Source organism: Cheilinus undulatus, linkage group 13, assembly GCF_018320785.1.
Source record: "Cheilinus undulatus linkage group 13, ASM1832078v1, whole genome shotgun sequence".
NCBI classification, from domain to species: Eukaryota; Metazoa; Chordata; class Actinopteri; order Labriformes; family Labridae; genus Cheilinus; species Cheilinus undulatus.
The window spans coordinates 38,219,570-38,237,105 of NC_054877.1; the positions used below are offsets into that span (position 1 = coordinate 38,219,570).

At 37.7% G+C, this 17,536-nt stretch overlaps 1 protein-coding gene across 1 annotated transcript in view; it reads right to left on the reverse strand.

The window, feature by feature from the left end:
- Nucleotides 1-10,011: 10,011 nt before the first annotated feature.
- The window catches only part of LOC121520234 (sodium channel protein type 4 subunit alpha B-like), a 72,346-nt gene continuing 64,821 nt past the window's right edge, over nucleotides 10,012-17,536 (reverse strand). Inside the window, exons 23-28 of the mRNA XM_041803609.1 lie at nucleotides 15,114-15,386; nucleotides 13,295-13,348; nucleotides 13,069-13,210; nucleotides 12,740-12,840; nucleotides 12,348-12,618; nucleotides 10,012-11,240 (exon numbers count right to left, since the gene is read on the reverse strand). Coding sequence (XP_041659543.1) covers nucleotides 10,012-11,240; nucleotides 12,348-12,618; nucleotides 12,740-12,840; nucleotides 13,069-13,210; nucleotides 13,295-13,348; nucleotides 15,114-15,386 — 2,070 coding nt within the window. The remainder of the gene's footprint in view (nucleotides 11,241-12,347; nucleotides 12,619-12,739; nucleotides 12,841-13,068; nucleotides 13,211-13,294; nucleotides 13,349-15,113; nucleotides 15,387-17,536) is intronic.

A 17,536-nucleotide genomic window follows, 5' to 3' on the forward strand; every position in this document is an offset into this window, starting at 1 on the left:
CTGACTCTGATGTCAAATTATTTTCCTCTTCTTGCTCTTTTTGTTCCTCTTGCTCCTTTGTACATGCTTCCACTTTGGTCCATCATCCAGGGATATAATTATATCATTCCAATGCTGATGACACTCAGATAAACACATTTAGCCCAATCAGTACACTGCAAAATACTGGATTGAAACCAACTTTAATACAACTGAATCAGGACAAAACGGAGACTCTCTTTACCAATCTCCTTTTAGTTAAACTTGCAAAAAAAACAAAACAAAAAAAAAAAAAAAAACCTGGGAGCAAAAGGAATTTCAAATTTTGATTAATCTGATCACAGAACAGTTTTCTATTTTGCCTCAGATGGTTTTAATGGAGCATATTCAAATGTGGTTTCTTCCTAGGGGTCCAAAGATCACAAGCACCCAATATTGACCTTCAGCCTTGTCCCTTCTGGAGAGATTTCTCCAGATTCTCTGAGACTGTTGATGATATTGTGTACTGTAGGTCCTCTGACAATCTTTACTCCTGAGAGACTCTTTAATGCCCAGTTATGTTACTGACCAGTTGCCAATTCACCTAATTAGTTGTAAAATGCTCCCCCAGCTGTTTTTCATTAGTTCCACTTACTTTTCTGGCCTTTTGATATCAGTCCCGTCTGTCAAGAAATGGTAAAATGTCCCTTTTATGTGGTGTCCCAACTTTTTTAGAATTGGGGTTGTATATTGAGTCGTTGCCCCTGACTGTTCTTTTTATTTTCATAATGTTTTGTTGTTTTGCCATCATTCACAGTCTTATCAGCAGAAACTAAAAAACAGTGGAGGTATTTTAGAAGTAACTTCCCCACAGTGTTTTTTTTTTTAATTATTATTTTATATAAAATTCCAACTAAAGTTGATTATTTGTGCCTTAAAGTAACAACAGGATTGCTCATAAGCTGTGCTAGATGTGCAGACTTTGTCCTCACTAAATCCTCTGACTGTGGCCCTTAGCCATTTGCTATATAAGGCAGTTATAGAGACGGCCAAATTTCACTTGAGCTTCAGTTTGCCAAACGTACATGATTAGACTCAAAATCCAAAATTTTGAATGTTTCTGGCCTCTCTGTTGGCCCATACTTTTATCATCTTTATCATCTACTGAGTGTGTAACGAGGTAAATCAGTCTCTTTTTTTCTTTTCGCCCTGCTCTGCAGTCACACGAGTGTCCTGCTGGTGGCAGTCAATGTTTTCTAACAGCGAGGGTCAGTCAGTATTTCTCAGAAAAAAAGAGGAGCCATGGGAAAAGTAATTAGATATTGACTCATCACACCATCTGGGCGTCATTAGCCACAACAACACTAACTAAATCCCTACAGAGCGCAGTCACTGACAGAAGGGCAGGCATGTACCTAAAAAGGCTATTTCCTCTACTCTACTTTTGTTTTGTGGGACACTTGGCCTTGTTTACAGTTTTTGTCAAACTCAACAGCTAGTACTAGTGACTACTAGTAGGCCTGCCCACAGAATTAACTGGGCCCCTGAAAAACTCAGAAAATGGTCCTGTCCCAGTTGTGATCTATTGATGATATCAATATTTGTGTTGATCAGGATACATGGTGCTGACATCCTTTCTTGCCTCGTTTTGGAGAAATGTGTTAGGCCTTTGTTTTGTTCTGATGCTGGAAATATACATTCATGCTTTCTGAATTTCTTTTCACTGCTTTTTAGACACTTTTAGACCACTTCGTCCACATTTGGCCATTTTTCACCCATTTCTCTCTTTTTTAACCTTTTTATTACTTAAATGAATGTAACCATTTTGGTGCTTTTTAACCCATTTTCACCACTTTTTCTCTCCTCATCTACCACTTTCATCTTGCCACTTTTAACCTCTTTTCACCAATTATTGCTGCCCATTTTGCTTCTTACCTCTTCTAACCATTATTCTTGCCATTTTCAGACCATTTTTGCCACTTTTCAGCCAACTTTCAGCACTTCCCCTGACTATTTTAGACTTTTCTGCTAATTTTCACTCAGTCTGCCACTTTTAAGCCATTGTTCCACTTTTAACCAGTTTTTGACACCTCTGGACCCCTTTTCACCTGTTTTTTTTAACCCTTTGCCACTTTTTCCTGCTCTTATCTGCCACTTTCAGACTATTTTTGCCACGGTTTAGACCATTTTCATCACTTTTGACTGTCTATTATGACTCTTTTTGCCTTTTTCAACCCCTTTCACCTGATTTTTTGCCACCCATATTTAACTGCTTTCTGCTTCTTTTAACCAATCTCTGCTCACTTTAACCCACCTTTGACTCTTTTAACCATCTTTTATTGCCACTCTCAACCTATTTGGCACTTTAAGCCCACTTTAACCACTTTTTCTACCCTTATCTGGCACTTTAAATCAATTTTTAAAAATTTTAAACCAATTTTCACCACAGTTTGCTCCACATTTTGCTTCTTTTTTCCCATTTTAACCCCTTGTCTTGTCACTTTCTGACCTTTTTGCCACTTTTTGCACCATTTTCATCACTTTTTTCTGCTTACTTTTTCCTTTTTTTCACCCATTTGTGCCTCTTTTAACTGTTTTTTTTTTTTTTGCCATTTACAACCCTTTTCCCCTCTCTTTTTAACTCTTTTTCACTTGATTTCTAACCACTTTGATTGCTTTTCTACCCGTATCTTCTACTGTTCACCCATTTTCACAACTTTTTGCTGCTCATTTTGCCACTATGGGTCATTATTTGTTTATTTTTCCCTCAAAGTTGTCTGTTTTGTAAAACTTTATTGTCTTGAATCTTGACTATTGTGCTCATCATGGCTTAACTGTGAAGGTTGACATTACAATCCGAATGTTTTTGCTCAGTGTGCCCGTCCGCATCGTTAACATTATCAAAAAAAGGTAATTCTGTTCTAATGAGAGGTTTACAATTTTAACAGGTTATATTACTGCAGAATAAATCAATACAAAAAAATAGTTGGTTGCTTTGATAAGAGTGGTGATTATTCAGGTTATTATTCAAAATACGATACAGAATGGGTCATTCTGAAGATCTCATTGACTTCAAGCGTGGTACTGTGATGGATGCCGCCTTTGCATCTGGATTAATGGACACTTGTTCTGTAGAGTGATGAATCACGCTTCCCTGTTTGGCAGTTAGATGGGTGAGTCTGGGTTTGGCAAATGCCGGGAGAGCGTTACCTGCCTGACTGAACTGTGCCAACTGTGGAGTGTGGTGGAGGAGGAATAACAGTATGGGGCTGTTTTTTTAGGGTTTTGGCTAGGCCCTTTATGAAGGCCAGTCTTCATGCTTCAGCACACCAAGACATTTTGGACAATGATATGCTTCAAACTTTGTGGCAACAGTTTGAGGAAGGCACATTTCTACTCCAACATAGCTATGCCCTAGTGCATGAAGCAAGTACTATAGAGACATAGTGTGATGAGTTTGGTATGGAAGGAGCCCTGATCTCCACCACAATGTCAACGCAACGCAACGCAACATAACATGATATTGACTGAATATTACCAGCAGCCTGGCTGCAGACATCTCAACTGTTGATCGGTAAATCAAGAGGAAAAACTGGTGAAAGCAGTTCTCCTTATTGTTGTTTTCACAGGTTTTAAGAGTTAGTGGATATTGAGGAGGTTGTTGAGGAACTGCAACATCTGTGATCAATTATTCATACCGAGAAATTGCGATCATACCACATATAACACACTGTTTCTTATAAAATGACTAATTTCAAGTTCAGCATCTTTAAGGTTTGCCTATTATCTAGGGCTATAAAGAGATGAACTTTTTAAATTGTGATTAATCTAACAAATTTCATAGTTAACTCAAGATTATTTGCAAATTAATCCTGACATTTTTATCTGTTCTAAATGTACCACACAGGAATATCTCTGAAGCTGTGAAAAAGTAATGATATTGATGTATAAATGCATTCAGGGTCAATGTTTGATTGATCATTCCTGTGAAGTTTAGTGACAATTGACAAAAGCATTAAAAAGCTATAAGGCATTATTGGTCTATTTTCACAGCAAAAACTGTACAAAAGCAGTTTAAGTTTAGGTTCCAGTCACGGCCCTGACCTACAGTGAAAACTCACAGTTCGCACAACTTTAGATCTCCAGGTTGTCTAGTATTAGCACAAAAATGCTTGAGTCAATCAGATAAAATCACTCAGAATAGTTTGTTAAAATATAAAACTTGTGAATTGCCCAAAAAATACCAAAATTTGACCTTTAGTCATTTGTAGTATGCTTCCTGTACATTTACAGTTCAATCATGATATATATAGTGTATGTACTGATTTTCATGCCTGTAGCTCTTACACAGTCCCTTTTCTCATGTTTGGAGCCCATGTGGGGCTCTTGCTGTATGGACTCATACAATTCCACCAAAAAAGAAAAAATTCCACTGGGCGACAATTTTCTGTTAAGTTTGGTGAGCTTTTGAGCAAGTTAAAGCCCCCAAAATAGCATCTCTTCTGACAGAAAAATTACGTCTATAGGTCCTCGCCAAACCTATGTCAGTGCTCAGGTCCTAAAAATCCCATAAACAAACAAATTTCCTAAAATATTTAAAAAATGTTTTAGCAAAACTTTCTGAAAAAGACTAAAGATTTTTAAAAAATGGTCACCAAAAATACAAAAAACAAACAAACAAACAAACAAACAAACAAAAAAAATCCCCAAAATTTTAAAGCAAATACCACAAAAAATTTCAAAGAAATTTCCTAAGAATTCCATGAAAAATTTCCAGATTCCCCCAAATTGTCATGAAAATTTAGGGAAATCTAAAAAGATATTTCTTCCCCAAAAATTTCAATTAAATTCCAGAATATTTACAAATAAATTCCCTAATTTACCATTAAAATACTTTAATATTTCAGAACAAATACTTCCAGAACTTCAAATAAAACATTCAAAAATATCCCCAAAAATGTTCATGAAATTTCCTGAAATTTTTTTAGCAACATCTCCCCAACAACCAAGAAAATTACTTAAAGTTTTATGGGAAATTTTGACAATTATCTCAGAAATTCTAATAGTAGAATTCATTGCTATCTTGTAAGAAAGCCAAAATGTAATCTTCTCATATGTACATGCAAGGTCTCAAGGGGTTAATATACAGTCAATGAACAGGCACGGCATGGACCGCTGTGAAGTGATCACATTTCCATTCATGTTTAATTGGTTTCTATGGTTATTTTACTGTTTATTAAATCCTTAAATAATGAATTGACTAAACTATGATGACTGGTTCAAGTCCAACATGGTCAGATTTAAAAACTGTCCAGCTGAAAAATGAAATGCATTCACTCTGACCTCTTTGAGCGACGATGACGGCGCTCGCCGTGACCTTTAACTTCATGTTAATGACACATATAGAACATGCAATCCATCAAATGTCTTTTATATTAAAGTGTAGCATGTTAAATGTAGGTGATCTGTGCTGCACTGCACTGACATTGTGGTGTTTCAGCATGTGCTGGTGCATTTTGTAATTAGACATAGTGCCTTTTTAATCTTTTTAAAAATGTTTGCTCTCTCTGATGAAGCTTTAATCTCTGCCACATGTCCAAACGCTTAAAAATCAGATCAATTACCAAGTCCCATTCAGTCAAGTCCCATTTCACTGGCACTTTACGCACAAATTCAATTCAAAGTAAGCAGCTGTGATTTATATGGATATGAGTACAATGTGAGTTATGAGGGGGTGTCGCCGTGTAGATGCGAGAAAGTTTACATGTGTACTGTATGAATGCACATGTGAGAGAGAGAGAGATAGAGAGAGAAAGAGCGAGTGCGTGCATTTGTGTGTCTTTGAGTGTGTAATTAAAACAAGTGATTTTTTTTTTACACACAGATTATCCCTCTATCCCAGCTGGTCAGAGTTGGATTTGACCACCCCGACAACCAGAGAGAGGAAATCTCTTTGGGGCTAAATCCAAATTGGCACCCTTGGTGATTTTTTTTTTCAAACTGCAAATGTGGCAGAGCTCAACTATTAACTTGAGTTTGGCACTGAAACCTTAAATGCAATAAACATTCCTGTGATATAACTCAGTGACGTCTTCAAGGAGAAAGACTCCTGAAGATGGAAAATGCTCAGAAATGAGGGGGAAAAAGGCAGAGAATGCACAGAAAACTAAAGAGAAAGTAAAAAAATCTTCATTATTAGAGGGTGTTTGTGCAAATAGAATAGGGTTTTTTCAACCTTGTCATTTATTATTTTAAATTGAGACGCTGCCCTCTGTCATTCTTCAGTAAATAAATATAATCAGTGCAGATCATTTGGGCCACATTGTTGATGGGTTTTATGCGATTGTGCAGCGTTTGTGGAGGAATTATAAACAAACTCAAGCTTTAAAGGGCAATACACTCACAGGGACAGAGAGCCACAGAGAAGCAGAGGTTTGCACATCTGTCCTGTTTTTTTTTATACACATGGAGAGATTTAACAGCGCCCTGCCTTGTAATGAGGTCAAATCAGCTAACTGGTTCCTCATGTGAAAATAGAGAGACACTGCAGCTTGGAATTCACTGTAGTTATTCAAATATGTAAAAAAACACATCAAATATTTGAAAGCTGCAAAACTGCAAAGTATATGGAAAAGTTTTATTGCCTTTGAATAAAACGATCCATGAATGATCAACCTAAAAGCATTACAGACGATCAGATTTTGAGGGAGGTTCTTCATATAAAAATGGATGTAGTCTATTTATATAATGTTGATCATATCTTGTTATGGCCGACATGTGAGTCACTGATATTGTCTTTCAATATAAATACATTACAAAAAATAGGTAAAAATAAGTTTTATGTACATCACACAGCCTCAAAGCTCTTTACAAAGTTAATTACAAAATGAACTCACAGTGCATTCGTGCTTCCTGTACCTACATCCATCAGATCAAATCACATGGTCAAAAGAGATTCAGAGAAGTGTGCGAACAACAGTCAAAATCAGGCACATAATTCAGGGATTATTAGAACACACAGACCTTTGTTATCAGCAAGTTCAACTTGAAACGCTCAGTGGATGACAGAATTATCAGATATACAGTTTTTGCACAAGAAAACACTCCAGGACTTTTCAGAGAATTTGTTGTTGCATAAACTGAATAACAAGATAAAAAGCAGCTGTGAATTTCTGCGTTTGTGTCATGATCATGTCGATATTTGTGATTCTGATTTTAACCAGGAGTCAACTTTCTCCTATTCTAAACATCACTACTCTCACTCATGCAGAATACACACATATTTCTGGATTATTTATGTATGAGCCACATGAGCAAAAGTCAACAGCTAGATTAATTCAACTGACTTCCCAATGAGCTCTCTTGTAAATTTACTCCTGCCTCATCCCTCCCTCATCTCCCTAGAAAACATTCTGCCGTTACAAACAAGAGTGAAAAAGAAACCACAAATTTCCAGGAGTGCATGCATGAAAAGAGCTTATCACATCTTCTTAACTATGAACATTTAGGATTTAGAAATGCATTTTTTAACCTTAAAAGGTAAAAACAAAGTAGCAATGTTCAAATCTTCTTAGCTTGGTTACTGTCCAAAGTCACTGCTAAATGCAGTGGCTCATCTAGTCCAGTCTCAGGACCTAAAAGCACCTCCTTTATGAGAAACTGTGACCCAAATTTCTGGTTGTTTTCTCGAGATTTAAAGAAATTAACAATGGAATACCAACTTTGTCATCCAAAGCTAACAAGATAAAAAGGTCAATGTTACAAGAAAACAACCAGAATTTACTCATTATCATGGGAAAACACATTAAAAAGTAGTTTTAAATTGGAGTACATCCACTTAAGGCTTTTGTACATCATAGAATTTTTGACACAATGTTTTTTGTAACTTACTGAAGCCAGTTCCTGGACCCAGTTTTGGCCCCCGCCCCACCTTTTGTGAACCATTAGCTTTAATTCTTAACAAAAGGAAATAAGCAATATTAAAATGAAAAACTAGCTATTAGCAGTCTGTCGGGATAAAGCCTGAATAGTCAATATTAGTCTAAACCCTGCCTCTTTAAAGGTAAATAACCAACCAAAGATATTTGTGTAGCCAATCAGATCTGATGGTTGGCCACTCTTCATTGTGCCCCTACTTTTACACTCTGTTTATGAAATGCACTAACAAAGATTTATAACCAATTTGAACATTCTGATACCAGGCAGTAACCCTTAAAGCTTTATGTGTACCAACGATGGTTTGATATCTAATAGCTCAGACTACATACAGAAGAATAACTTCACCTGGCAGCAGACCACACTTCTCTGACGGCCACTCTCACAGAGCATTCATGTGAGATGAAATCTGTCAGAACAGAAGTGTTTTAATTTGCCAGTATAACGTAGTCCCAGTTTATAAGTTTTGTTTTAATTCTACTTTATTCATAAACAAAGTCTGGCAGTACATGATGAAATCACATTGCAAAATTTCATATAAAACAGAATAAAGGTCAGAAGTCTAATCCTGGATTACATTATGCAAGGACCTGTTTAAGAAATAGTTACAAGAATGGTGGCTCACTTTAGCTTCATTAACTTGAGCTAAAGCTAACATAGCTCTGCTATCTACATACCCAACAACTACATAAGCCAATGTAGCTAAGTTAGCTTTAGCAACATGCACTTTAACAAATGTAACCAAGGCTTACATAGATAACACAGCTAAGTAGCTGCTTTGTGATTTTAGCTTAAGATAGCTATGTAGCTACTGTAAGTAGCTAATGCAGCTATGTGAGCTAGGTTTGCTGTGTTAGAATGTTTTCATGGAGGTTAAGCTTTTATCCTGTAAGCTGAATTTTTGCTCAACTCTATTAAACATTTTACAATTAGGTTTTGCAGGTCCGGTTTTTGACTTTGACCCAAGTATCCCAACTTTTACTAGTATTCTGTTCCAACAGAGACGGTATATCACAGAACCGTCTGCGAGAGTGGCCTTCAGGGATGTACGGTCTGCAACCAGACCCCTCTCGCTCTTTTAAGAGATCCAGATCATTTCACATAGTTGAGTTACAAAAGCTAGTCTTTCAGCCACAAACGACTCCTTATGTGGGACTATTGTGCCTATTTCATATCTTAAAAAAAACAAACATAGAAAAAAAACAAAATTGCCTTTCAAATGGAAGCATGCTTCCATCTCTTCCAGATGAGACATCACAACTTTTTTGTAACTTCTTGTCTTGAATTGTCATTTCAGTTTAATCAGTGGCCCACAAGTATTTATTACTAAATAGCATATCAGTGTTTCCTTTAAAAGCATTCTTCTGACAACATGAGGAAGAAAAGCTGTTAAAGGGGCCCTGCTAGCCTCTGAACTCATAGCGACTTCACCCCTGTTCATTAGTATATGCACACGGCATGCTGGGACATCAAGCTTCAATGAGAGCCATAGAAATGATGAATGGGCTGTTGTTTACATAAAACACTGGCAAGTGAGTTCAGATATCAAGTCATCAACATGTATTGTTACTGCATAGTGTGGATGCACTTACTAAAAAGGAGTCACTTGGCATTTGAATGCCCAAAACACATTGCTGCAAAATTTTAGCTAAGAAGGTCTCCTAATAGCCAAGGAGAACTTACTGTACTGGACAAGTAGCTTTATTAGCTAGCCTGCTAGCAAGCTACCAAATGATAATCTCTTGCAAGGGTTAAATGACTGGCTTATGTTTTTTGTACAGTTGAATTACTGGAAGAAAATTCATAACAAAACTGCACCATTTCTTTTCTATCTTGTTGTCTTTTACCATCATTACCTGCCAAACTTGTTTACAAAAATGATAAAGGAAAAGTTTAACCCTCTTGTGGCAGTGATGACTGTGTAACAAATTGAATTCTCAATATCTAATTTGAAACAGAGGCTTTGAGGTCTGTAAAATGTTGCATATTTCATCATAATTTGCTAACATATAAAAAAAAGTTAATCTTTTGACCTAGAGTTATTCTGCGCCACATTTCTCTGCTGTAAACAAAACAAATAAAAGCCACACAAACATACGTTCTCCACACAGATGAGTCTCAAAGAAAAGTTTCTTCGTAGTTTTCCCCCGGCTCTCCGAGTTCAGAGTCTCTGGGTATTGTTCTGAAAACCTCAGACTGGTCACTGGCTGCCCTGGTCACGCTGTCATACGACGGTGGTGAAGACAGAGGGTCCTCTGTTGTCTCTACAACCTCGGGCTCCACGGGTCCATAGTGCTGTAACAAAGAGGCTATCAGCCCCTCTGTTTCAGGAGCGTTCTCCACGTCCACCACCGTCTCATAGTTGATCTGTCTGTAGAGGTAGGAGGCCTGCTTCATCTGCCGGCGCACCAGATGCCTCCTGTAACACCTTTGGATGATGATCGCTGACACCTCCTCCAGTTTGCGGCGCAGTGTGGACGTGATGGGCTCATGGGAGATTTTGGAGGGGTTGGTCATCATGAACTTCTCCTCCATTTGCTGCTTGAGGGCGTCCATTTCGCCAGACTCTCCCAGGACTCTCTTTGTGAAGGCAAACAGGATGTCCAGGCAGTGGATCCGATCCCCACTGACCATGGGAAGGTCCATGGAGATCAGCTGGATCTTGTTGGGCTTAGCGATGCGCAGAGGCTCCGACAAAGTGTCAGCGAAGCTTGACAGCATGGAGAACTCAATGAACTGTGTGGCCTCATGGTCAAACTTTTCCCACACCTCATAAAACATTTCAAAGTCGTCCTCGCTCAGTGGCTCTGTACTCTCCTCTGTGGCGACACTGAAGTTCTCCAGAATGATAGCTATGTACATATTTACCACGATGAGGAAAGAAATGATTATGTAACTGACAAAGAAAGCTATGCCCACTGAGGGGCTGCCACAGTTTCCCCGGGTGTTGGTGCCAGTATTGACATAGTTAATGTCACATTCATCAGGGGAGCTGGCCATTATAGGACTCAACAGGTTGTCCCAACCTGCTGAGGTGCTGATCTGAAAAAGACAGATCATACTATTCCCAAAGGTCTCAAAGTTAAACATGTCATCGATCCCATCCTGTTTTTTCACGTAGGCAAAGTTTGCCATACCAAATATTGCATAAATAAACATGACAAGGAAAAGGAGGAGGCCAATGTTGAACAGAGCTGGCATGGACATCATTAAGGCAAACAGTAGAGTCCTTATTCCTTTGGCTGCACGTATGAGTCGAAGTACACGTCCTATCCTTGCCAGTCTGATGACTCGAAACAGGGTTGGAGATACAAAGTACTTCTCAATGATGTCTGCAAGAACAATCCCTGAAAAGAGAGAAAAGTCTCTTTGTAAAATAAAACAAAACACAAAACACATCAAAGGTTTTATGGAAAAGGTTGTATGAGTCTCAGTCAACCAACTTTCCACTGACTGATTCGACCATTCCTCAACATAAAGATAGTCAGCTAATTTAAGAAATTACCTTTAACAGCCAAGCTACAGCCAACTCTATTAATTTCAGACTCTTTCAGAGCCTCATTGAAAAAAAGATTTTGTGGATTCTGAGCCAGCTAGGCTGTGCAAATAAGTCAAAATGCACTGTCTACATCCCAAACATTCTACATAGGTCTACATCCAGTGAGTTGACAAAATCTGACGAAGTGTCCTTTTTGGTACCCTGTAAGTTCACATAATGTGCTAAAATGCCCTCTTTGGTGTCCTATAAGTAGACAAAAGTGATGTGACAAAGTGTCCTCTTTGACAAATGTCCTTTCTGGTGCCCTATAAGTAGAAAAAAATTGACATGCTTATATAAACATGCAAAATAGACTCACAGGAGGGCAAGGGGCGATCGCCCCCCCTTGGTGCACTATTGGCAGCGAAAAGGCCCTTTTGGAAGCCTCTAAAGTAGATAACCATGATAAAGAGCCCTATTAAGAAACCATTTTAGAAATCTGACATAGTACCCTCTTTGGTGCCAAATAAGTAGAAAAGATCTTATCTGACAAAGTGTCCTTTTGGGTGCCCTATAAGTACACAGCAAGTACCAAAAGGCCTTCTTATGTACCCTACAAGTTGAAAAAAAAAAAAGGACAAAGTGCCCCTTTTGGTGTCCTGTAAGTAGACAAAATGCTGTCTTTGGCACACGTCCAGTAGCAGAGAAAACGCAATTATTTGCCATAAGCTGCTTCATCTCAATTTCATCTGCCTCCTTTTGTATCTCTGTAAATAAATGGTAAATTGTTTAACAAATCTTCAAGTGTTTAATTAGAGAGGTGTAGTAGTTTTATTCACATTATAAAAACTGTTTATCTTTTACCAGTTTCTTAGTATTTCACTGTTAATGTATTACATCACAGATTAATCAGTTGTTCTGAAAAACAGAACCACTCTGGAAGAGGGAATCTCATTTTAAAAGTTGGTCTACTTACCCACGATAGAGAGAATAATCACCACAAAATCAAAGATGTTCCAAGCAACTGTGAAGAAATAACAACGGAGGGCGATGATCTTGATCAGGCATTCGGTGGTGAAGATCACAATGAAGACCAGGTTGATCTTGTTGAGGATGGACTCCATGCGCTGTGACTGCTCGTCTGTTTCCACCATCATGGTCACCATGTTGACGATGATGAGCATCATGATCATGATGTCGAAGGCTTGCCTGGTCACGAGATCGAAGAAGAAGGCTTGGAGAATGTTCTGGGATTGGAAAATAAAAAATGGGAAACCAGTTATTAATTATCACAGCATCAATACCACCTTAACATGACTGCTGAAAGGCATGCCTCTAAAAATCTATTACATTTAACATTTTATTTACCGCAGGCCTTGGTATCGGCTTTTGAGGCTTTTTAGATCCCAGTTTCTTCATAGCGTTGTAGTACTTCTTCTGTTCTTCAGTCATGAAGATATCCTGTCCACCTAAGTATAACCAAAAACACCATCTAATGTTATTTTTTAAGCCCAAAACTGGGTCAGATTGTTTTGCATACAGTTCTTTATTTTCATGGGCAATCAAATATAGATAAATCAAAACATTATGACTTTAAATGTGAAACAGCTTGTGTCTGCAAAATCCAACCTAAAAGGTTTAGATACAAAACTACTTGTAAACATATGAACCAAACCTAACATCGGTATTCTCAGTACTTATCTTTCTTTTCTGTTGATTGAAATTATCAATGATGACACCGATGAAGAGATTAAGGGTGAAGAAGGATCCAAAAATGATGAAGACGACAAAGTAGAGGTACATGTAGAGGTTGATTTCTCTGATGGGTTGTTCCTCCACCTGAAACCAAAGAGATTTATATGTCAGCTGGTTACAGTCACCTGCTTTATGATGCTTGCCCTGAAAGTAAAAACAGATACTTACTCCTCTTGAATCAACAGCTGCATGCATTATTTCCATCCATCCTTTGAAAGTGGCCTACAAACACAACACAATGTGTCACAACCTTAATGTTTGAGCCATGTTGTAAACCACATTTTTATTCATAGAAAAAAGTAAACCCAATATTTTGATCACACTGGGCTTCATTTCAGCCAGGAACACTCTCATAGATTCAACATTGATTGCAAAATTGATACAAAGTTTTGCTCTGCAGTTAAGGTTCTGCAAAAAACAAAAACAAACAAACAAACAAAAAAAACCAACAACCTCTCTGGGTAAGCCAAGCAGCATGCTTTGACCTTGATAAACACATTTATGACAATACATGTCAAATAAGCACTCTACTTTTTAGCAGGATAAAAGTGAATATGAGGGTGCAACAAAAACTTTAGGTTAGAAAGGAGGCAGCTGGGGTGGGGGAGGTAAAGCTTTGTGGTGTGATCTGTATTGGTAAAGTAGGGATCAGGGATCTTGTTGAGAAAATGAGCTGTAATTGGCTGTGAGAGCTGTGAGACAGTAATTAAATCACCTGGTAGGTAGCTTACTGCAGCTGGGCGTATGACTTCTGTGTTCTGCATGAACTAGTGTAACGCATCATCAACAATCCTTCTTAGAGATAAATTTGTTCTTAAAACCTTCTTGTGCTGTTTTCAAAAATTTTTTTTTTAACATTTATTTTTGGGCTCTTTCATACCCTTATTTGACAGAGGAAGGACAGCGGATAGACTCGGAAACAGGGAAGAGAGTGGGAAGAGACATACGGCAAAGGGCCACAGGCTGGATTCGAACCCGGGCCACCCGCGTACATGGATAGTGCCTTAAACCGCTCGACCATCTGCGCTCCCGTTTTCAAGAATTTTGACATTAAGCGAGGTCTTATTAACAAAATCCCAACATTTTTTAAACTACTGTCACTTACATATACATATATTTTTCATTATTATGGTGAAGGTTAACGAAGTGACCGCATATGGTTCCTTGCATGTTTTTTGGTAAAAGAAAAACTCCATGACGTGTAAGCATATCAAGATGCTAATAATGGAAAATAAACACATAGAGTCTGTAATGGTGGTACCAACAGTTCTATACAGTTCAAACAGGACACCTATAACAATCATAAATATTGAATAACTTAGTGAATGCTTGCAGTGATGAGTCTCTATAAAAATAAAAACTGATTTATGCCACTGAAGTATAATAAAACTGTTGCAAAACTGACTAAAATCACCATTTTTATACCACTTGTTTTTTGTTATAACCCCACCAGAAAACATAAAAACATCATATATATCAAATGCCGAAATAAATTAAAGCAGAAATAAGGCTCAGAAAAAAATAAAAAAATGATATAAACCTCGTCGGTATAATGAAATTGCATAAGGTTATAAAACTGACCAAAAACACACCTACTTTACTACTTATACCCTGAAAAGTTCCATAAATTAGTCCGATTTCCCACTTGGGTTTAAAAAGAAAAAACAGTGATCTAGTCCGATTTCCCACTTGATCACTGTTTATTCTTTTTAAACCCATGGTAACATCAAGCTGCACTATAGAGTAATGTTAGAATGTTTGCAAGATTAATTGGTCCTATGTTTTAACATAGACACCATTTTACAACCCTAAACTGTTCACCTTTTAAAAGAATGAGTTTCATCAACTTATCATGGTTAGCTATGATTTTGACCCAATCTAACCATCAACGCATCCTTTTCTGATTGGAGTTCCTAAAATCTCAGAAAGACAATGTGAATGAGGCCCATTATTTTCATATTCCTTAATACAGTTCTGACAAACTCACCACTTGTAGAAGTGAAAGGTAGCCCAGTCCCACGTTGTCAAAGTTGACCTTCACTTTGGTCCAGTAGAACTGGGTGTCATTCATGTTGAGACAGTCGGACTTGTTGTTGATTACAGAGACGCTGTGGATGTGACCTGTTCTGTTCACACATTTTCCAAACTTGCCAGCGAACAGGTTGACGCCCATGATGCTGAAGATGAGCCAGAAGATGAGACACACCAGCAGCACATTCATGATGGAGGGGATGGCTCCTATTAGAGCGTTCACAACAACCTGATGGGTGGCAGTGAGAAATAGATTAGACCAAAGACACAGCTAGAACAAACACAAGCCAGTCTCGTGGTTTTGAGTCATTTCATCACATTTATTTATCTGTTTCTATTTTGTTTGAAGAACATGGTAAAGGATTGAGTTCTTTATTGGTAGCACTGTTATTTATAATATTGTAGCATTTTTATGCTTTTATTTTGAAATAAGTGTGTATACACACCAGCTGACAAGTTAACAGAAATGCTTTCTACGAGGAACTCAGGACACAGCACACAAACAAGATGACGTCAGTTATTGTTCATTGTAGGAATGCACCAATACCACTCACTTTCAGACCAAGCACAAGTACTTTCATTTGGGAACTCAATGATACTGAGTACCAACATGAATACTTAATAAAACCAGTGCAGTTCTTAAATTATTTGGAAAGCTTCTTTTGCTTCATATTAGATGCTCCTCAACACTCTTCTTGATAATTTAGCAGAGCATAGTTTGCAGTCTGTATTACAATGCAGAGCAGTCTTTATGCAAACAAATTTGAGTGCTTAGCCTTGGTATCAACACTAGTAATGATACTACTAAAAGTAACAGTGCAGTCCTGATTTATTAAACAACAAATTATCTAATAATTTAAAAAAAAAATGTATTCTTAACTGGACATTTACAATAAGTTTCCTGCATATTAGCCACACGTCTTGTGTCGATGGTTGTCAAAGGCTTAACTTTGAGGGGGTCTTTTAAATTCACACGGCTACATTGATGCTACAAGCATATATCTGACAACCTTGCAGTGCATTTCAGGCATATGACTTACAGTCAAAGATAAAATAATCTATGCTGATTTAGAGCCTGCAACTTTAAAAGTAACTCAATGATTATTTTCTCAGAAGTCTAAAAGAAATCTCCCTAACTTCAGGGTCAATCTTTACATTTTTTTCAGTCAAGTCAACTTCTAAAAATTTTTGAAAACTTCAGGCAGTTTACTCTTGAAATCTTCCTGAGGGGCACAAATGGCATCACCCCCTTTAATTGGCATGAGGCAAACTGTCCTTAAATATGCTGTTATCACCTTGGATCCCCCAAACTTACTGCAGTTCACCCCAGAAATGTAAGGTTTTCAAGAGTTTTGTACATGCATGAAAAAATACTGTATCTGTGCTACTCAGCCAAGTTTGGACTGAATTATTTTCAAGGCAACAAGAGATAGCAGGATAAGCTGAATGTATGGATAGGTCTGAGATAACACTCTTAGAAGGAAAAAGGAGACAATGAAGCTACCAACACCAAACTGGTTTGTTCTGAGTCTGCTCCAGAAGGATTTCTATAAAAACTGCCTCACTTGCAGGCTAAAGAAAGCTAAAGCTTAAACAGTGATATAAACAGAAAATTAGTCAAATATGTTGTTATTGCCTCACAGTGAACATTTGGATTTAAAACAAAGCATGGCATGAAGCTTTTGAGAAACTTTGCACCAGGATTAGTACTAACCCTAAAAGTTAGTATTACCATTGTGATACACACAAAAATACTGTAAACACGTCTAAGCAGATCTGATATTAACTATGGTATTTAACAATGTTAGTTAGCTCAACACACGCCTACCCAAAAAGATCCTGTACTCTGAGCTGAAACAAGGTTAGGGGACCAGTGCTGGTTGACAAAGAGACACTACAAGGACTTTAGAAAGACTAAGATGAAAAAGGAATCTACATCACCTTAAGCAACTAACAGTCACTACTGGAAAATATCCTCAAGGGCAATGCAGCATGTCGCTAAACTGACTTTCCTCTGTGCTGCAGAGATAAAGTGACAATAACACAAAGACAGAAAGAAGCAGGCTCAAAAAACCCAACCACCACCACATTCCCCCAACCATCAAAGTCCTTGGATGTCTGATCAGCCTCTACAGCCATCTGAAAACTCACAAGTTGGCAAGCCATCATGGAGGATGGTCATAGTCACCTTGAGCAATCGCCATGATGAGGAAAGTCTAAACATGTGTAATGTTACCATATCAACCATGCTAGTTTTATTTGCTTGACAAAGACACTGCAGAGGATGACTGGAATGATAATAGTTTCACAGGAATTTGGTCAATAATTAAAACACAGGAGGAAGTTAAACTTTGAGCTTGTGACATCAGAAATGTCACA